The sequence below is a fragment of the Pogonomyrmex barbatus genome, unplaced genomic scaffold (genome assembly GCF_055798465.1).
Source record: "Pogonomyrmex barbatus isolate J1 unplaced genomic scaffold, ASM5579846v1 scaffold2, whole genome shotgun sequence".
NCBI lineage: Eukaryota > Metazoa > Arthropoda > Insecta > Hymenoptera > Formicidae > Pogonomyrmex > Pogonomyrmex barbatus.
This window is the reverse complement of record NW_028297116.1, coordinates 10715307-10737627: the sequence shown is the minus strand read 5'-3', so window position 1 is coordinate 10737627 and position 22321 is coordinate 10715307. Positions and strand designations below refer to the sequence as shown.

The window sequence follows — 22321 nt, the reverse complement described above, 5'->3', positions numbered from 1 at the left end:
TTCTCAACAGAATCACTATTTCGACGAATGGCTAATACATAATAGAGAGACAATTCGTCAATAAGTTTGTCCGTTAATTTTCCTTTTCCGCAAAGTCCTATCTTTGTCTTTTTTAAATTTTTTACAATTGGCCAATTTCTTCATATTTTTTTTACAACTTGTCAGGTAATTGAAAACGTTACCTAAAGAGCTCCAAAACGTATACCTGCTCCTTCGCTGCGCGCTTATTCGAAGCGCCGAAGGAAACTTCAAAAAAAAAAGGGGGGGAAAGAATTCTTTTCATATATAGAATCAACTGTATTTTATTTTTAAGACTTTAAGGAATTTTTTTAGCACAAAAAAATCGATGTTTTTAAATCGTCAAGGTGATGTTAATGTAACTCTTAATGTAACCCTCGGATTCTAGTCGGATTCCACTGCTAACTTTTCTTTTCTCATTGAAAACGTTAAACAAACGTTAAACAATTCTTTATGAGCGCATTAATATCTTCCAATCGAGATTCACATGAAGGTTCGATGGGTAGTGCTGCACCTGATATATCATTAAATCGCTCATCTTCCGATTCTTCTACAATGTCCTGTGTGATTTCTACAGATGGATTTTTTCCTTGAACTTGACATATCTTTTCCCATAATTCGTCACAGCCAGCTTTTTCTTGAAAAATCAGGGCCAAGTTGAAATTATTTCCTTCCGACCATACTATTGAAGTATCCTAAAATCATATACACACTATATATATATATATATATATATATATATATATATATATATATATACATTTCATGCCATGTAAATTATTCGATGTACAATATAAAAAAATATTTGTTTTATAAAATAAAAACTTTAAATATTTCACATGTAAATAATCAGAAATATTAAAAATTGATCTTTATTTTAATCAAATTTCATAATAAAAAAAATTTTATAATATTAAAATTTTATAATATTAAAGAAATATATTAATTTCCTATATCTCATTGTTCACAATTAGATTAGAAAACTTACTATAAAATTTCTATGTTGCGAGTAACATCTAATTTTTTCAATTATTGCATTATTTTTGAAAAAGTCATAGATTTTTGCAAAGGAAAGCAAATTTATGAAAATTCCTTAATACCTGTTGTTTCTGATATGCTATATCAGGTTGTATCTTGGTCTCCAATAAGAGAGAGCCATCATTCTCGGCTCTTACTATGAGAACAATTGCCTTTAATCTCTCTACATAATCAGAAGAAATGTGACCTGTACCATAATCATTCCATTGCTTATCTGTATTAAGAGCAGTACACAGCTTTACTCTTCTACGTGTATCCGTCATATTGTAAAACTAATTAGTGCACTCTCTCCCGTATCACCAACTCGGTATGCTTTCTGGGTTTGCTTGATCTTCGTATGACTTTTTCGTCAACAGTTATCTTCTCTATGGATGAATTTTCAAATATTTGTTGGAGTAACACACAGAAACCTAGATATATTAGACATCCACATACCCGTGGAGCTCATCAAGATTTACTGTTATTGCGTTATATGTATGGTATAAACCGTGTCAGCATCTTCTCCCTCTCTCTTTTTCTCTTTCTACCGAAAGGCACGTATTCTGCTTTGAAAGCGGTGTCCAGCTAGAAATGTCCGCTCTTTGTATGGGGACCCGTAACATGTATCAATTATACAGCAATCGAGCTTTGCAGCGATCGATCGATGATCATGATAAAGATACGCGTGACAGATTTGACAAGTGGCAATGGACGTGTGTCATGGACGAACATACTGCGTTACGCCGGCTTCTCTCTCTACGGCATCACAATCAATGCGGTCAGTCCACGTAAATCAACGTGTCGTTCGTCGGATGGCTCATCGACACGATCCTCCGCGGAAGAATCCTGCCTAGGAGGCAGATCACGCGCGGGAAAAGTTCAGCGTGCCCGCGAATCTCACGCGTTACGGCGGTCGAGACGCCGGTATTCCAAAACGCCAAACGTTGGCGCGTGCGGTCCCTCAGCCCCGTTGTGTACGTTGTCTTCTTTCCGCGGCGACAACGACAATGACGGCGGTAGCGACGGCGGCGGCAATAAAAACGAGATCTCGTGGTAGTTGGTAGTCGCTTCAGCTCATACGAACACGATTATCTCACACGAATACCCGTGACAGTCGCCTCGCATCGCCACGCTCATATCGTTTCCTCTCGAACTGCCTCACTCTAAAACTGACATAGAGACTGAGTAGCCACAACACTACGCTCTCCCATGCTAGATCATAACAACGCGCCACGGGGTTCGCCGCGCGCTACGCAAGGACGCGCGACGCGAGATTCAAAGGAGACCCGCGACGACGCCTTTCTTCGCTCCTATTCCTTTCTCCTTTTATCTCTCTCTTCTCGTTGATTTCGCGCGGGGGGTTCTAACGAGAAAACTCAGAATCGTCGAACGTGTTGAATCGCGCACGGCACAACGATGGCAGCAATCCCCGAGAATCAAGCATCGTAAAGTATTTCGTGCCAATTTGGTTCGTACGACTTACAACGAGACCTCCAAGGGATGTTCTAAAAACGTCTAGAGGACATCTTAAGGATAAAAGAACATTCTCGAGACATTCCTTGGATAAAATGTACGTCTAGAGGACATCTTAAGGATAAAAGAACGTTCTCGAGACATTCCTTGGATAAAATGTATCATATGAGACTGCATCCACGAGATTTTCATAAACGCTTTTTCCTTATGTGACGACAAAGCCACCGCGGTCTTTCCTCTCTCCGCTGCGTCCTCTCCAGAATCCGATGGATTTCTTGACTTATGACAGGGCTGGCTCGCGAGCCATCCCCTCCATCGAACGTTATCCCCTCCAACTCGATTCATCAGTCGATTTCAGTGACGGCAGTCAGTCACGATGATATGGAGCCTACTTCCCATCATAAACCGCTCAAGATATACGGTCTCGCGCACGTATGACGTGCTGACCCATTTTTATTTTCAATACGACCGATTTGGCTACATTATGTCGTATAGCGAAGAAAAAAATCGAAATTTCGGATTCTTTATGTTACTACAGTTATGTTACTACAGTTTACGAGACGTCACGGTCCGAAGATGTCCGGGCGATTCTTCTCCAAGCGATGACTCGGAAATTAATATTATTAAATATTACAATACTCTACGTGTGCATGTGTATGTGTGTGTGTGTGTGTGTGTGTGTGTGTGTGATTAACGCGCGCGCGCGCGCACACATTTGAACACATCATAAAAAAAATTTATTTAATCTCCGGAGCGAACTCGGAATTTTTTTCTTTCTCAAATAACATCAGATGATAATTCGTCCCCTCTCCGTTGAGAACAAGATGATTGGCCTCTTAAAATACAACATCGGCGATACGGTTCGATAACGACGTGAAAAAAAAAAAAAATGGCGCGCACGCGATCGGCACGTCGCGCGTTCTTCTTCGAATTTTTCTGCAACTCGGTACGCAGCACCAGTCATTCGTATGATCGACGATTCGTTTTCCTTTCCCTGTTGTTTCCCAACGATAATTCTGCTGGAAAGGTACACTGCGCGTATGCAATATAGGTGACATCTCGGTCAGATATAAAGAAGACACGTGAAATAAATGTCATGCGGAAAAAAAAGCATAACACGAATGAGAATTTGCAAAAAAAAAAAACATGATTGCGTAGACAGATTGCGCATCAAAGTATCAATATCTGCGAATTCGAGCGAAATTGTTGTCATAGGATGGAGACAAACGGATCGATCGACTCGATTGACAATCGAGCGATACGAGTATGTGGACGTTACGTTATCGAACGTTATCAATGTTTATAGAGGAAGTTGCTCTTACATATTAATGTACAATCGATCTCGGTGTTTGCATACTCCACTCTATGAAATGGAAGAAGAGTGTGCACGTTTTTGAGACGTTAAAATGAGGTTATAAATATCTTTCGATTGATCAATAAAACCTGGCGTATACTATAAATGTCAGACGCCGTTTTCTTCCGTATCACGTAGCGCGCTGCTCTAATTACTTCAATCGCATATTTATTATTAGATTGGTTATTCTTGTTTTAAAATATATTAAACGCAGGAATCTCATATTGCAACTAATTAAATATTCATTAAATAATATGAAAATTATTCACTTGGAAAATAACATTATATCTAATTTAACTATGAGTTATTTTTCCAATATTCATTTTGCATCATTGCTATTAATACTCATAGAAAATTAGATGTGAATTTATAGATACAATCTAAAATTATATTGAACTAATTTATGAATGAAACATAAATATACTTAACAAAAACTTGTAAAAATTCTATCTCAGCATACAATTAGACATTCTGAGAATTTACTTTTTAATCGAGTGTACTTATTTGTATTCAATTAATTTGTCTTTGTTTTAGTTGAAAAATGCTATATATACATATATAATTATATTTTGTACGAATGTGCGCGTGCGTGCACGCGCGCGCGCGCGTGTGTGTGTGTATATATATATATATATATGTGCATGTGTTAAAATATAATTCTTTATCTTACATAGGAAACAATTTATCCAAATTGAGCTAAATTGAATATCTGTATTCTTGCGTTTCAGACACTGTCCTTCTGCATTTTATTTAATTTTATAATTATTTAAATATATAAATTTTATAAGTAAATTAGATATTAAAAAAGAAAAATGTACATATATTGATAAATAAATTATATACTAATTATCAAAAACAGTTGTGCCATTAATTATATTACTAACTGATATTGGTGTCTTGATTTGAAAAAAGAAGATATATATAGCGTATTTACATGATAATATAATTATAAATGTACATATAAGAAATTTCCATATATTAAAGCTTAAGGATAGATAAAAAGGTACTCAAACATATTTTATGCAAAGAATATCAAATTAATTTTAAAGTTTCACCTAGTTTTGTAAGAAATATTCTCATACGATTTGTAAAGATTTAAAGAAACAAGGAAATCTATAATTATATACAGATAGAAACAGGTATGTAAATCTCAAAATTATGATGTCAAATTTAATTTCTTGTTCCTTTTCTTCCGTCTTTTGCACTTATATAATATATACTCTGATAATAATTTACAAAAAGAAAGACAAAAAATTGTTATGTCTATAAAATCATTCTTTTTGCGATTATGATTGTTAGTATAACTTCAGTGATTTGAGTCTCGAGTTTTCAGTCTGGGTTATTACTAAATCCTGGATTTAACAATCGCTAGAGATTTCTTTATAAATGGTCTTATCTTTAAAATTCATGGATTGACCATTGATCAAATGGAATATCATTCATCAAGCTTGCTCGCTTGCTCTCTCTCTCTCTCTCTCTCTCTCTCTCTCTCTCTCTCTCTCTCTCTCTCTCTCCTTTTCTCTCGTATCGATCACAAAATCCAAACTTTAGTTTTTTACAGTCCTCAATTATTGACCACTCACGCTAATTGAGGCCGATAATAAACCAAGTTAAAGACTATTATGTTACATAAGTTATCACACAATTTTATGTTCTTTATTTATTCTGTTGTCGGTGGAGGTGAAAATTTTTGTAGTCTACGTCTGCGCAACATTTCCTGTTCGCTTGAAGATTCAGTTCTAGATAAATCTGTCGTATCGTTAGATGTAGACGTGTCTTCCTTTAATATACTTGTAGACGCAGTTTCTTTTGACGTACTTGGAATAGAAGTTTCTACTTTAACCTGAGAATTATCGCTACTAACTTCAGTGTTTGCGTTCATTGTACCGCTCGTCCCTGGTTTTGACATTGTAGACATATCCGATGTACTGTCGATATTGCTTGCAGAATTATTGTTCACAGGAATGCTATAATTTTAGGTCACATATTTTATATATTATATATATACGAATATTACATACATATATATTACTCATAAAATATTATTACTTACTTCGCTGTAGCAGCTGCTGTTTGATATTGATTCATCATTGCGTTTGCCGCATCCAATAAGAGTTGAATCCTTTGCAGCGTTTGTATTCTGGCTTGTACAGCTTGTCGCAGATTACCTTCCATTGCTCTCAGTTCTTCTTCGCTCAATTCAATTAAGTTTGGGGGTGGTACAGGAATAGGTGGCAATGGTACTATTGTAGGGAATAGCGGCGGAAAAAGTGGAATATTTCCAGTAGGTGGTACTGGATTTTGAGGTGGAGAAGTACCTCCAGCATTGTTTGGAGATTGCTGTTGATGCTGCTGCTGCTGCTGTTGTTGTTGCGGCTGTTGCTGCGGTTGTTGCGGCTGTTGCTGCTGTGGCATTCCTGGAGCTGGTAATCCAGCCCAAAATATTGGGAAGTGAAAAGGTGGGCCTATATTTAACAATAAAAATATATTAAAAATGTATAACATTCATTCTTATACGTAAAATTTAAAAAATAACAGAAAATCGTACCAATAGGATTGACACCAGGTGCTTGCTGAGGTTGCGGAGGTATTTGCGGTCCAGGCTGAGGAGGATTTTGTTGTCTAGGTGGCGCATTATTTGGCGTAGGCCTCAGGATATTCAAACGACACGTCGGGCATGTTTGTTGGCGTTGGAACCAAGAACGTAAACATGCAGTATGGAAGATATGATTACATGGTAATTTTTTACTAGCTGTAACCATCTCCTCTCTGTATAAGTGAGTGTGATACATTAGATCGTATTGCAGATACTATGACATAATGATTTTATTCATTGCGACACTTACCGGCATATAATACAGACATTATCAGCAGCAGCCAATTCTTCAGTTGTTGCATCTGGATAAAGAGTGTTCATGTTCCTGATGGCTCTTCGAGACATCACGATATCGTGAAATGCTTTTTTGAAATCTCGCATTGTATAATACATAGGACGCAATGCAAATAAGGGTAATGTGAACAGCTTGATCATTAAGGTCACAAAGGCAACATAGAGAAAAACCTGAAAGAAGATCTCGATTAAATTAAAATACATGAAGTTGAAATTTTCACCTCGATTTTATTACCTTTAATATTCCAATAATCAATTCTGTGTATAATAAGAACACTGGTTTGTTATCCCATGGAGTTTCACTTTGTAGATCAATAGTATGCAGGACATACTTTACGGTAATATTAAAAACAACAGTCAACAAAATTGCATATTCAAAGCCAAATACAAGTTGTACAGAGGGACCTTTAGTAGCTGTTGTATTATAAGCATAATTGATCATTGTTAGGTTGATGAAAAATAGAAGACCTAGTAAAGTAGCAACTCTGAGATGGAACAACCATGTTATTACCGGGCTTCTTTCCATCTAAAAGATAAAAAATTACTTAATTGTATACAAACAATTATATAAATAATAGAACATTATAGTGAGATAAACTAGAAATTTTGAAAAATAAATTACTGACACTTTTGTTCTCTAAATGTCCTCTATTTAATTTTACAATAGAATAAATCAAAAGCTTAATTTACACTAAAAAATAACAACACATGTTTTCCATTGCTATTTCTTTTGTTTCTCAATGTTTTCCATAATCAGATTATGCTGGCTTATATCACCATAATTTTTAAATTCTCTTCCCATTTTCCATACAAATGTAAATAATATCAGCATGTGATAAAAATTGTCAAATATTTGATATATCATATAGAATGCATATGACATATGATAAACTGAACAATATAAAACTCACATAATCAACACGATCTTCTGCGAGCCAGTGAAACGACTTTAGGAACAAGAGGAGAGTAAACAATGCTATGAACTTAGGACTGAAGTCATCTCTGAACACTGTAAACGCCAGGCATGTCTCTGTCACAGCGTACCATACTTTCTCCACCAGATGCTGCAAATGAGACAGCATTACAAAAAAAAGTCAAAAATATATAAAGAAATATTAGGAGAAGAAAATCGCCCACCTCGAGCTCGGCTGCGCGTAGAGTGCCGAAAAAAATCTTTCGCAGGAAGGCATTTATCATGAATGCAAGAATGAATCCTTGCGTGTAGATCACCTGAGTACAAAGCAATACATATGTGATAAATAATAGACGCATTACATTACGTGGATTACATTACGTGGCTTATAGAAAATGTCACAGCCACGGAAAGGCTCAACTCACGGTCATGCTCGGATTGGATTTGGTTATGTGAACGACAGTCGGGTAGAATTGTTTTCTCTGATAGTACGCATTGCCAATAACGATGCACGTTAGCGCGGTGCTTATCAACATGATCCCGGCCTCCCGCATTTTCGTGTCGTGCGCTCTCAGGTTCAGCCCTTACGCCTCCCGCGTTTACCAAGCGGAGAAATCGCTGACACTTGCGTACGTATAACACGGAGAATTTTTATTAGATCGCACGTCCCCGCACGATCCCGTAACACCACCATATACACCACCTCCACAGCTGTACAACGTATACACACGTATATTACACACGCAACACAGTGCGCCAAGTCGGTATTAACTGATGGCGCTGATGTCGCGACAATATCGCTAATCGCAGTAATCTTCGAACCATCGCATATATACGGTTTTTAAAGGCTACGGGCTTTCCCGCATCTTTCTTTTCTGTCTTTTTTCTTTTTTTTTTTTTAACGAAGATATCGAAATCGAATATCGCAATTCATTAAAATTGTAATCATAGCCATTAAATGCAAGAAGAGAAACGTCAATCGTCACGTTGACAGCAGACGGCATGCGAAGGACAAGCGGTACCACGTGATTGGTTACGAGACAGTCACCTGTCGCAAATGTTAAACACGTGGATCTCGATGATTTTTCGCCTTGACGAAGTAAGGATAGGCAAATATTTAAAAAGGAGCGGGAGCGACGTGGGCGAAAAACGCCGAAAGAATATGACGAAAAACTGAACACTAATGTAAATTAATATTTTTTTTTTGTAATTTATACATACAGAAATAAAAAATGTCCATTGTAGTGATTTATGTCACATATTAACGAGCAATGATATGAATATTGCATGTAGATTTGATAAAATTTAATATACATTTGTCATTGAATGACAATAAATTTAATGATTATATATTTAAATGAAAACTTATATGAAAATATATGCAATTATGTATGCAACAAATTGCTTTAGAGAGATTTCAAATAATAATTGCATGTTTTATTCCTTAAAAAAGGTAAACTTGCTAAATTACAGAGAGATGTATAATCCAGAGGAGCATTTTTCATCACTTTTTCAACACAAATGTGATATTAAATGCATCACATAGATTATCAGTTTTTGTTTGCAATATGTTATTTCTATTTGTAATAACTTCTGTATATTTTGCTAATATATATTAAAGACACCGCAAAAAATATACTTATTATATAAAAAAAAAATGTATAAAAATTTTACAATTAAAACAATATATGCACGAGACTAACATATAGTATTTATAATTATACTTTCTGCTTGTATCTTGACATAGTTGGAGTTCGTGTTTTCAAGATACATTTAGGACTTTGACGTTTCGGGGTTCCTATTTGTGCCATAGCTTTCATTGGCGTTCTACGCGTGTCAACTGGAGCTCTACGTACTATTTTGGAACTTTTTGGTGTTTTCACTGTTAACGCTCGCTTAATATGCGGAGTTTTATTACTATCTGATTTATAAGGAGATTTGTTTGAACTTTCTAATACTATATTAGCAGACATCTTCGTCAAAGGCGATGCTTTTGGAGTAATGTTTTCTTTCTGATGAATTTTTGTACTCTGTGTAACATTAATCTCTTTATCTTTAGTAAAAGTTGGATGTATAATTGGATCCTTATTCGAAAATTTCAGATTTTGCTGTTTAAATTTTTTTGTAAAATAATAATGATCATCGAATTCTTTCTGGAATTTCAATGATGTATCTGCTATTTGCGTTTTAATTTGCGATAACGAATTTGGAGACGCTTGACAATTCTTCTTTCGAGAGATTTGTCCCCTGTTACATGACTTTTTGAAATGTTCCGTATTTGTATTCACTTCTTTAGTTGCATTCAAAGAATGTTTATTTACATTATCATGACCATATTTTCTATTTGATACATTATTCGATGTAAATTCTGATGCTCTTGTTGTACCTTCATCAAATAATCGCGCTTTGGCTAATACCATACCGGCATTTTGCGTTCGAAGTTTTGCAACAGATGCTCTGCCTGTCTGTGGAGCAGGTGTATTTGTTCGGGACTCTGATTTAAAATATTTATCTGCATCTTTCCAAGATATTTTATTCGAATTCTCGGAAGAAATTTTATCTTTTTGTGAATAATCATTGTTTAAAATTATATTTTGATGACTATTTGTCTTTTTTAAATCTTCAATCTTTTTATCGAAATAAGATGAATTATCTACAAAATGTTTTCCATGAAAAGATGATGCTCTACGCACAGATTTGTTTGTATGGCTATTATTTAAATGCAGATCTTTAAATCCAGAAAGATCCAAATCACTATTATTTGAAATTCTGCGTTTGCGTCGTTTATTTGAATGAGAAATCATTGTATTAATTTGATTATGTAAACAGGCTATCTCGTTTGTCATATCATTGGAAATAATTCCATCATGTTTTTCTATAGAATGAGATTGCTCCTCTAAATATTCATTAGAAGAAATAAATTGTTTTTCAATAGGATAAATATTGACATTTCTTTCAAATTGAATGTGATGTAAGTTTACTTCTGGAGAAGTATGCCATGATGCAGTTCTTCTAACACGTTTGCTGTAAATATTAAGATGATTTATAAAATATTAGCTTCTTATAATCTTTTTATATTAATTTTATTTCAAATATAATAAATTTTATATTTTTAAATAGAAATCTATACGCTTTAATAAAATTTTGAAATGCAATTGTCATTATTTATATTATATTAAAGAAATATTGTAAAATATAAATATAACTTGATTGTACCTTGTGGTTCTCTCTTGTGAACGTCTTCTTAATGATCCAATTTTTCTTGCGCTGGGAGATCTTATTATTTTGTGTTCTCCCGATCTTCTGATCTTTAATTCTTTGCTCAGTCTTTTTGCTAAATAATCGTTTGTCAATGTATTCTCGATACTAGCCTCTTCTAATGTTTTCTCGTATGCTGTTTGTACATTATTTAGCGAATGTGTAGTTATATTATTTTCCTCGTTGTATATACATCCAAATTCTTGAGAAATACGTGATTCAATTGCAGAAACTCGATTTTTTATATCTTCGTATTCACTCTTTGGGATTCTAACATAATCTTCTTCACAGTGGTCACTTGATGAAGATATTATGTCACTATTAGGAAGAAATGTATTGAATTCTTCCAAATCAGTCTTTTCCTCGAGCATCAAGTTATAGCTTTCATCTACAGCATCCAAATTTCTTGAATCTGTGCTTATATTTATACGCCATTGATCATCTCTTCCACAACTTTTTAAAAGAAAGTCTTGTTTATTATCATCAACAGATAAATCCACGGCATTAATAAATACATTGTTATATTCCTGGTGAAAATCATTATTTAACTGTTCGTCATACTTCAGATCTGATATTTTCTTTTTGCATTCACATATTTTCGGTGTATCAAAAGAATTGTTTACTGAACTCCAATGTCTTTCATTTGTGTCTACATTGTAAGTATCTGTATCTGAATCTGATAAATTATCATCTATACTTCTCTGAAAATATTTTGAATGAAATTATTGTTATGCAAGATATGCGCAATATTTTTTAATTATTACAACTTTATAATTTTTACTAACTAAAATGAATTGTTGATTTACATGGATTTTTTTATGTTATATATCAAAATATGAAAATAAGTATACTTACTTGTTTGTTTCTAGGTACAAATTTGTCTAAACTCAGTCTTAGTTTCTTCGCTTTGTCTAATTTATCAGTCATTTTTCTAAAACATATAATTATTGTATAAATCTATGTAAAATCTCTTATCAATATTATTTTAAATTAGATATAAAATATACATATATACAAAAGAGAAATTAATATAAAATTATTAATAAAAAAATAATTTCATTACTTTTTCTTTATATTTGGAGAATATTCTTTCTTGATTACTTTCCGTTTTTTGGTAAATCTGTTTGAAGTCACATTTGACTGTAATTGATGTACAGGAGGTTGTGCAAGAATGTTAGATGTATCATCTGTGCCTTTTCCAACCATTTTCTTCAAACCATTGAACATTCCTATGGAATTATGTGTATGAAATACTACATATGTACATAAATATAAGAACCTATAAAAGTATGTAATCCTGATTGTATAATGTTACAGATAATGAAAATAAATCACACTTATTAATATGTATAACAGTGTTAGATGGTTAAATTTTATTAATCTTTTTAGCATTTTAAATTTTATTAATTATATCTAAATATATTTTATTTATAGAAATTTTTAAATTTATTCAAGTCAATATTGAAAATATTAGAATATAACTTACTCGTGAGACTTCCACTACGATGCTTCTTTTTATGTTTCCTATGTAGTTCGATCGAATCTAATCCATTGTCCGTACTGTCACCTGTTTCAGCAGAAATGCTTTGAGCAATATGAGATGGTAAGACACCAATATTTTCTGAATTTTCAATCAGAATCTGTAACAATATTATTTAGTCATCAGTATTGTTAGCCTTTTTATATAATTAATAGATATTCCCTAACTAAATTTGTATTAAACCTTGATAATAGTTAGATGCATTTCCAATCTATTCCGTACAGCCGACATGGATGTTTCTTGCAGAGGCATGATATTTGGTCCAATGACTTTTGCCAAATTCTCAACACTCATCTTGTTCAGTTTCTCGTACATGGAAACCTTCTTCAAGAATTCCATAAAAAATGCTAAGGTATTCAAATGATGCGGTGGTAGCAGTGTACATGCCAACAGCAATGCCTGTACCCGATGATTTTTGAGCAACGCACAGTGTACCAACAAGTCGTGATAAGTATATGGGATCAATGGTTCTGGTAAGTCACGGAAAAAGGACTTCAGGCAATTGGCAACGTCGACCGCGTCATTTTTCTCGCCTAAACAACCACCGTTATCTAAACGGGCCATTAATTCTCTCTGTCTTGTTTGAGAGCCGGCTTTTCTAAAGAGACCCTCCTGAGCGAAGTGCTCTTCCAGAAATGTGGAAGCTTGAATTACAAACACAGGTACATGGACTATGGCGCCTGATGATAGACTCACAATGCCCAAGGGTTGATAATAGAGGGGTGTTTTGAAAATTTTCTTCGAAATATTTTTACACTCAACTGTTTCGCACTTAAGCATGCTCTTTTTGAAGCGATATTTGACTCCGAAGTCTCTGAGATCGCTGACAACGGTGTGATATACCTTTCTCTTTTGCAGCACATCGTAGATCAACATCTTCGACGTTCCATTGCGCTGCAAACCGTATGAGTCTCGTGATAAATTCATTCTTCAATGAGGAATTTTTTTATCTAGATATGCATGTACACCACATCAAAGCGCCTTCATTCACGCATCTCCCTGAATATCCGTTTCGATATTAATTTAATTGCTTCAGCAATGGCGCCAACGTTTCAATTGAAAATGCATCGTCCGTCGCGCAGAAGCGCCAACGTTATAAAGGCATCTTTCCATGACTACATTCCAAACTGATTTCAACAGGGTGCGTTTCGTTTCTTGCATGACGCGTATCCTTATTTAACACGCAAACTGCTTCTGAATAACAAGAATAAATGATGCATCATGCGTATCATGCGAAAAATGGAATGCATCCATAGATCTTATATTACATCTTTTTTTTTTAATGAAAAGAGACGAGTTGATGTATCGTGTCTTCCTCTAGTCTTCATTTTCCAAGAGTAAAGTCAGCGGCACACAATGCTTTTTTTTCTGCTGGTTTGCTAGCTGGATTCGCGTGTTTGCTGAGCGCTTGTCTTCGATTGATATATTTTTTTAGATCGAAAAGAATATACCAATCGTGTGCTGCTGGCTTAAAAGAGTAATATGAGAAGCAGGACATAAAAAATAATAGGAAACGAAATATTGCTCTTTTGCTCTATCAACTCGAACTTTTTAGTCAGAAAACGTATTTCAATAGTATAAGATCTATAGTTCCAAAATTCTGCTCGATGGATAGAGCTGGATTTATTTGACCAATCAAAATAAAAAGATAAAGATTTTTTTATTCTGATTGATCAATTAAATGCTACTCTACTCATTGAGTAAGAGAAGATGTTGGAAAATCCTATTCAATCAGTAAAGTAGCATTTATTGACCAATCTTCTCTTACAAAAGACATCGTTATAAAAATTATTGTTATTATTATTATTATTATTATTATTATTATTATTATTATTATTATTATTATTACTGTTATTGATATGCGACAAGAAAAATTGTAATCTATTTGTAAAATTACTATAAGAAAGTACAAAAAAACAAAAATTTGATTGATCATTTTTTTCAAAGAGATAAGAGGTAAGAGATTCCTTAATTGACAAAATTGCTTGAAATAAATTTTCTAACTGTATAATTTGTCATCATAATTTGTAATCCTTTCACACATTAAACAGTTAATCGAGCTTGCTTCTAAACATGTTTCGTACACGTTAATCGTTTCATTGATAAGTCGCACAATGTTTTTACATGTGTAGCAGCCTTTCGATTCGGGAGTAGCAGATACACAAGTGATCGGATTTGTCACGGGAGATTCACTATCGGTGGCCGTCAGTGCCGTGCGTGGTGGTGCACGCGGTTCATTAATCTGTGATCGCAATTAATTTCGAAGAATGTGACCTTTCGACCCGCTGCTCGATTTCTCATTCTCCGATATTATCGCACGACGACTTGTACATACGTCGTCGTATTTTTGGATACGATCGGCGGGTCGCGTCCAGGCGGATACAGGATTCGATTACGAGGTGAGGCACTCTGCGAAGCAAGACTACATTTCGCGATATGACGCGTGCGTGACGAGAAGATCGTCCGCATCTGTTCTCGTGAAGGTCGTCCGGGCTTGAAGCTGTCTTACCGAGACAGATGGCCGTGGTGCCAAGGCCGTTCCCCGTGCCATGTTCTTTGACCCTTTCTAAATCCTTGACAATCGATAGGGAAGCATGCGTATGCACTGGTTCGTGAATCCCGCGTCGAACAACTCGGCGCGCAAACGGCTACCCTCGAAGGCTACGATCGGAGGCGACCTGGACCTGGAAAGGGGATAGTGAGGTTAGGAGGCTGCGGTCAGCCATGAAGAGCCCGGCGACATCCCAGCGCTTGAACGGGACCAGCGCGCATCCTGTCCCGTCGTCGAGCCTACAGACGTCAGGTAGCGCCAAGTCCCGTCACAGCAATACCGTCAACAGCTTTCAGATGGTGAAAGTCGCTGGACGCGAGTCCGGCTGCTACATCGCCAGCAACATCGCGCCGAAGATCGGCAAGCAGCAGTTGGTTTCCTTGAATGGGGACACAGTACGTTGCGATAGTGTCAACGTCGACGAGGCACTGGCATGCGACGTGGCACCCATACCGGCAGCGAAGACTAAAGCTCTGTGCGTGCACATACGGGAGAATAAATGGTACGACGCCGGTAATGTGATCTCGGTCGGAGTAGCGGGAACCAGCCTGAATCATGCCTTGGAAAGTATGTCCTTGGCTTACAATCCTTCCACGAAACAATTGTATTCTATGGAGGAGACCAGAGCGCCTGGCAGTGCACAAATCGATTGTATTTCTCAATACCTGGAGTCTCCATGTGCTGATAAGGAACAAACATCGAACGTGAAACTTGACATGGACAAATATATGAAGCTCGAGAATGTCAGTGCGAACAGCAGTCCAAGGAACAGCCTGCCACGATCGTGCAGTAGCACAGTGTCTTCCCTTAGCGAGATATCACCTTCAGGTAGCTTTCTAGGGTCTGACGAGCAACACGTTGTAGAAAAGAGTGACAAAGCACTCAAACGTTGGGGTTTGAATACGCTTTTTACAAAGAATGTGTTTTCCTGGAAGAATAAGGGGTCCCAACAGTCAACGCCTACTGGTAGTCCATCGAGAACTATCGACAAAGTAGGTGGTAGCACAGCTTTAATTCAGCAGCCGCGACCAGCGAATTTACCAGCTAAGAATGCGCTCGAGGAAGAACGCCATCGTAAGCAATATAATGCTATTTTAGAAGCAGCAAGGAAGAGAGAATTGCGCGAAGAAAAAGAGCGTAAACAGCAACGAGAGTATCAACTTAAAGAAGAAAAGAGATTAGCCGAGGATTCCAATATGTGGAATACACATGTTTTACCCAAGTTTGAAAGTGTTAAGAATACGAAAAAAGTAAGGGAGCTGTGGTGGCGCGGCTTGCCACCAAGTGTCCGTGGTAGAGTTTGGAAATTAGCGATTCCGAATAATCTGAGTATAACACCGCATCTCTATAATCTTTGCTTAGATAGGGCAATGTCGTGCCCTAATAATGAGTCATTAGCTGCTATCAGATTAGACGTATCTCGTACCTTTCCTACCTTATGTGTCTTTCAAGAGGGTGGACCATTATTCGATAGCCTTCAGGGTATCTTGGCAGCATATGCCGTATACAGACCGGACGTAGGCTATGTGCAAGGTATGAGCTTTGTGGGTGCTGTATTGTCATTAAACATGGAACCACCGGACGCCTTTGCTTGCTTTGCGAATCTGTTAAATCATCCTTGTCACAGGGCCGCCTTTACATTGGACCAAAAGAGAATGAATACTTATTATAAAGTATATTCCAGTGCTCTTGCGCATAAGCTGCCAAAAGTCTTTTCCCACTTTACCGTAGCTGGATTAAGTCCAGACCTGTATCTATTAGATTGGTTGTATACTATATATGCCAAAGCAATGCCTCTTGATGTCGCATGTAGAGTCTGGGATGTCTTTCTCAGAGACGGAGATGAGTTCCTTTTCAGAACAGCGTTAGGAGTGTTGCACTTGTATCAGGAAGAGTTATTGAAAATGGACTTTGTACATGGCGCACAGTTTCTTACTAGATTACCAGAAAATTTACAAGCCGAATCTTTATTCAACAGTATTAGCCAGATGTCTACTACTGTTGGGACAACAACGTTTCAGCAAATGCTGGTTCAATTTTCTTCGTAATTTAGTATATTAACAAATTTAGCAAAATTGAAATTTTCTTATTGTGATCAAAACATCTGAATCTTTGTGCAAACAAATTTCATACTTTATTGTCATTTGGAGTTAAAAATTTAGCAACTTGTCTGAAATTTTTGTATTTGATTAAAATATAATATTTATTTGTAAATAATTTATGTTAAGCGTTTCAGAGGCAGTATACAAAAATATTGTCTCTATCTCTGTCTTTTAGAAATATTCAAATCTTTTGTTTTACAATTGATATGAATATATAAAGAACAGACATTAACAAAATTGCACAACAGATTAGAGATAATTTTCAAAAATTTATAACAAAAATATATTTTTGTTATGAATTTCTGAAAATTGTATATAAACGAATATATTTGTTATGGAAATGACATTTTCCATGTAAATAATTGACTGTTTTATTCAGTTGTAAATATGTGTTCTACAACGAGAAAAGTTGAAAAAATAATTTGCAATATAAAACTTAAATGTTCTATTAATAGATCTATACTCACTTTACATTCTCGTTTAATACTTTTGGAAAAGCGATAAATTTTAGATTTATGATATTTCGAAAGCACCCTTCAAAAAGCAAACCAGAGAATATTATTAAAATTTTAATTTATTTTTGATCATATTTATATTAATTCATTTTTATTTTAATCTTTATCAATGTTTATTATACATATTTGTGACAATTTCTCATAATTTGTAATATTTAAATATAATATCTGAAATATCAGTCTTGCTTCACATACCGATATATACGTTACAATATATGCACTATTGCATTTCAGCTTTGAGCTATATTGAGCTATTCTTTAAATATCCCTTTGATTTTTACACTCTCTTCAAGAGAGTGAAGGGAGATTCATACTCGAATACAACAATATTATTGAATTATAATGCAGATATTATTCTCATAAATATACATTGTAATACAGATATAGAATATAGATACGCCGAAATTAAAGAAACGTTTCTTGCTGCAAATTATTTAACTGTTATTTATAATTTCTGTACAATTTCTGTACTGTTGGTAATCCTCACGCTATGTCACGATAAATATCCGACTTGAAATTACATACCAGAAAATATTTCGTCCAAAAATTTTAATCAGTATTAATTTGTATATAAAAAACGAAGCTAAATAATGCAATTATACATGTAATATACAATTAAACTAAAGATTTATAAGATATTTTATAATTTAAAGATGTTATATCTATTGTTAAGAATCTAAATTAACACTGCATCTTCTTTCTCAACTATAATTACAATTTTGCAGTTAAAGTTCTTCCCATTATACAACATAAGTCAATGCTGTTTGCATTATTTCGCTTCGTTATTTTTATTCTTTGGTATTTTCGTGGATCAGGTGCTGAATATGAGATTATTACAGTGAAGCGTGTGATAAAAAGTTTACAGTACTGTATAATAGAAGTTTTACTAATTTACACATTTTAAATTAGCATTTAGATGATTTTTTTTTTTTTTCCGTCGGCCATGATATGGCAATTTGTTCAGTTTCAAATAGCGAAATCTTATCATGTCCCGTCTTTTGAGTGGCCTTCATAATGAAGATAAGATAAATTCAAGATTTAAGGATGTACGAACTATGCAATTATTGAATCTTATTCTCTCAGAGGAGGAGTAATCTCAAAAATGTATTTTCATACAATATAACTGCAATATATGCTTACTGTGTGCGCTTGTCATGTATCGCCCCGTTTAAGACGGGCGTAGAACGAAAAGATTTTAGGTCTTAACATCTCGAATAGATATGACATCGTCGTTCGATCAGAAATTTGCTATCTACGGTATTATAGAATGACAGTCACGTTGGCATTGGCTTCACATACAGCATAGCTTGGGAGCTTGAAAATTATACGAAAGACATAGATTATCGCCATTTACCGATATTATATTCAAATACATATGTATATATATATATATATATATCTCTTTTATATAACATGAACAAGTTTTTAGAACAGAATGTGACAGAACTGCGAGTATCTGTGGAAGCACTAGTCGTTGAGACAAACGATATAACATAACTGTCGCAACTTGTCAGATTCTTATTTCTTTTAACGAGATTATCTACAGTAACAGCATATTGCGACGTTTTGGTTATATACCCATGTTTATACCCTGTGCGTTTTTACATAATATTACATGATAATTTGAGTGATCAGTGTGTAACCGTTGAATGTGCTTCTCGATGACATTATATACGTTATATATGTTTTATAGGAAATATGTGATTCTCATGGATCAAGATATGAAGCCGTGGGCCGTGTAAGTGGAACTCACACAAGTATAATATATATCCTAGTTTTTAATCGACAATACTCTCATTCCATCCATTATTCCAAACTACTACTTAGCGTTCATGAACAATACATAACGAATAAGTTTATAGGGATATATAAAGGGAGCACAAATGAATAAGACGTAATTAGAATAGAATGAATTAAGTTATTTTGAAACGAAATTTGTATCCACGTGTGTGGAGGATGTGCGAACTATATATATTAATGATTATTGAACTTTATTCTCAAATCTTTAACAGTGACAGTCTTTAATAGTAACGCTTTTGCACTAAGATGAGACAAATTATTTTTTTCTTATTTTATCAAATCATATTTTATAACTTATTAATCCAATACATTAATGGCAATAAGATACTAATAATTTAATGCTCACGCACTATTAAAATGAACTGAGATTTTTAATTTAACCTCCTGTACAACGTGTTGATATTAATCTTTTACTGATTTTTTTTTTATCAATATTTCTATATATTGAACAATTAAATATTTGGAAATGCAATTTGAATATATATATATATATATATATATATATATATATATATTCTGTTATATATATTTTTATTGGCTTGTATATTTTTTTATTTTTTATATGGATAAAATGTTATAAAGAAATATTAGTTAACAATTCTAATATTGCAAATTTTAACTTTTCTGATCAATAATTTTTTGTTGAAATAATTTCGCTCGTGTTTGTGCTATGTAACATGTCTTGATTAAATGGTTTACATAAATTATATCCGTATGCATATCTTCTTGAAGGTAAATTTTATGAGATAATTGATGACGATGTGCCAACCAATGTATCATGGTTGTAAAAAACAGTATATGAGAAGACTGTTTATAAATGTCTCCGTGCTATAAGCGCAAATCGATTATCAAGTTTTTTAGTAATTATCGGTTATGCTGTTGGTTAATCTAATGAATGATCAATAGTTATTTAATTTTTTAGCGATGATAGTAATATAATCGATGTAAACGAACAACAGAATGCGACTGTTTGATTATATCCGATGAAATGAAGGATCTTCTAATTTATTTGCCTTACCGATTTAACAATCACATTGTCACTATGGATGCGAGTTACTACAAACAGAAATGTATGTATGTGTAATTGGATGTAAACGTGACGTATGCTTGTACATATATTGATTGCATTATAATACTTGTAGGTATATCTACGTTCTTCAAAAAACATATATATATATAGGAAATACTATTTAAATACGCGACTGTTGTTCTTTTTGATCACAATAATATTAAAAAGGTGATTTATTGTCTTTAAATTTACACAAGACAGCCTCCCACATAAATGATAGATTTACTCAATTATTACATTTCCTTTCGAGATATAGCCGAATATACTGAAACACACGTTAATACCACACATACAAATAATAAGAAACGTAATCTTGTGGATATACCTACGTGTATACAGTTTGAAATTTCCTCTAAGATTGAAGACACGATGCCTAAAAAGACATGATAAAATTGTGAAAATGCTAACGTTAATAATCTGTGCACAAAACAACCATGCATCATGCACTACGTAACACTTCTGTGTTCCTTGTCGTTAGTGCCTCGATAGAGGAACTCATTGTATATTTTATACGCGTTTTATCGTGTGTATATTTACCTTAAGTGCAATATTGTAATATATATTTTTTAAAGAATCGATCCCAATATTTATTTTGTCAGATCTACGTAGATCGGTAAAAGAACTATGTAAAATATACATAGAGACGTTAGCGAATTAGAAGAAAAAAAAAAAAACAAAGGGAAAAAGAAAAATCTTCATATTTTTTAATACGAAATTTGAAGGAACTCGTTTTCGCTGGAAAGCTGAAAAGAGATCGTAAAGTAGCTAGTTTTGCGTTCCCAGGATACCGTGGTACGATTTCGATTTAAAATGTGATGCACAGCCACGTCTCTAATGCTTCTTTAGGAGGGATCTCGCGATAAGAACTGTTATGTACATAACCATACGTTTGCTTCCTAATTTAATCGAAACGTAAAGATTAACGATATCTACCGCAATAGCGTAACGATCATTTTTATATTACATTGTAATGGACCGTGAACGAAATCGAAGGCATACTAAATGCGCGCATGAGAAATATTGTAAATGACGTCGGCAACATATCTCTGACTTTTTTTTCCTATATGAATAAAGATTATGCTCTAATGACATCGAAACCTATGAATTTTCTTTTTCATTTGTTCAGCCCAGATACAAGCCGCTTTTGCTTCACGGCGTTATGTATTGAATTCCGAAATTTTGTCTTATGTTCCGTACGATGTGTGTGAAACTGGCGTCTCATTTCGCGAAAACTTACAAATTTTAGAAAAATATGGGATGCTGATCGAAATGTCTGATTTAACAAATATACTTTTCGTGTAGTCGTGAACGTAAAATATTATAGCATTTTCTAAAGAGTTTCGGGCACTGGTAATGACATACGATTTTTAAATAAATAGCGTTTCGGCCTCACATACTTGGGTAGAGGAATATGAAACGCTGCTCGAAATTCTTCTCGGAATTCTGATTTAACAAATATACTTTTCGTATAGTCTTGAATATATTAAAGCATTTGCTAAAGAATTCCAGGCACTGGCGATGATGTATGATGTATTTTAAATAAATAAGTATTGCCTGAGCGTCATGTACTTGGACAGAAATGTATAAGACGCTGGTACACGAGTGTTCGGAACTCTTTAGAAGATGCTTTAATATGTTCAGAATTACACGAAAAGTATATTTGTTAAATCGAATATTAATTAATAAAACAGTATATACAGTAGCAGTATATACAGTTATTATTACCACATACCGGCTATTTATTTTTGTCCGCAGTCGATTGGGATTATTTCCGTGTTTCTTATCAAAGTGCATCGAAAGCATGACAGGTCATTATCAGAT

At 34.4% G+C, this 22321-nt stretch overlaps 4 protein-coding genes and 1 long non-coding RNA gene across 5 annotated transcripts; 2 read left to right on the top strand and 3 right to left on the bottom strand.

Annotated features, from left to right (window-relative positions):
• Window positions 1-286: 286 nt before the first annotated feature.
• Window positions 287-2775, bottom strand: LOC105425672 (serine/threonine-protein phosphatase 4 regulatory subunit 3-like). The gene is made up of 2 exons (XM_011636536.3): window positions 1119-2775; window positions 287-713 (listed from the first exon to the last, which is right to left on the bottom strand). Exons 1-2 carry the CDS (start codon window positions 1317-1319, stop codon window positions 447-449), a joined length of 468 nt encoding a protein of 155 aa, XP_011634838.2. The 5' UTR covers window positions 1320-2775; the 3' UTR covers window positions 287-446.
• A 2009-nt stretch (window positions 2776-4784) lies between these two features.
• sip3 (septin interacting protein 3) lies at window positions 4785-8399 on the bottom strand. The gene is made up of 8 exons (XM_011636533.3): window positions 8091-8399; window positions 7890-7982; window positions 7664-7816; window positions 6988-7278; window positions 6709-6923; window positions 6411-6631; window positions 5916-6327; window positions 4785-5829 (listed from the first exon to the last, which is right to left on the bottom strand). The coding sequence occupies exons 1-8, from the start codon at window positions 8217-8219 to the stop codon at window positions 5523-5525; spliced, it is 1821 nt and encodes a 606-aa protein (XP_011634835.1). The 5' UTR covers window positions 8220-8399; the 3' UTR covers window positions 4785-5522.
• Window positions 8400-8846: 447 nt separating this feature from the next.
• LOC105425676 (uncharacterized) lies at window positions 8847-13523 on the bottom strand. The gene is made up of 6 exons (XM_011636537.3): window positions 12647-13523; window positions 12410-12563; window positions 11987-12152; window positions 11779-11854; window positions 10882-11624; window positions 8847-10689 (listed from the first exon to the last, which is right to left on the bottom strand). The coding sequence occupies exons 1-6, from the start codon at window positions 13388-13390 to the stop codon at window positions 9384-9386; spliced, it is 3189 nt and encodes a 1062-aa protein (XP_011634839.2). The 5' UTR covers window positions 13391-13523; the 3' UTR covers window positions 8847-9383.
• Window positions 13524-14603: 1080 nt separating this feature from the next.
• Window positions 14604-21597, top strand: LOC148936661 (uncharacterized). The gene is made up of 2 exons (XR_016139364.1): window positions 14604-14862; window positions 19325-21597. It is a non-coding gene; the product is annotated as an uncharacterized LOC148936661 (long non-coding RNA).
• Window positions 14860-21597, top strand: LOC105425677 (TBC1 domain family member 14). The gene has a single exon (XM_089077234.1). The coding sequence runs from the start codon at window positions 15188-15190 to the stop codon at window positions 17060-17062; it is 1875 nt and encodes a 624-aa protein (XP_088933360.1). The 5' UTR covers window positions 14860-15187; the 3' UTR covers window positions 17063-21597.
• Window positions 21598-22321: the final 724 nt, after the last annotated feature.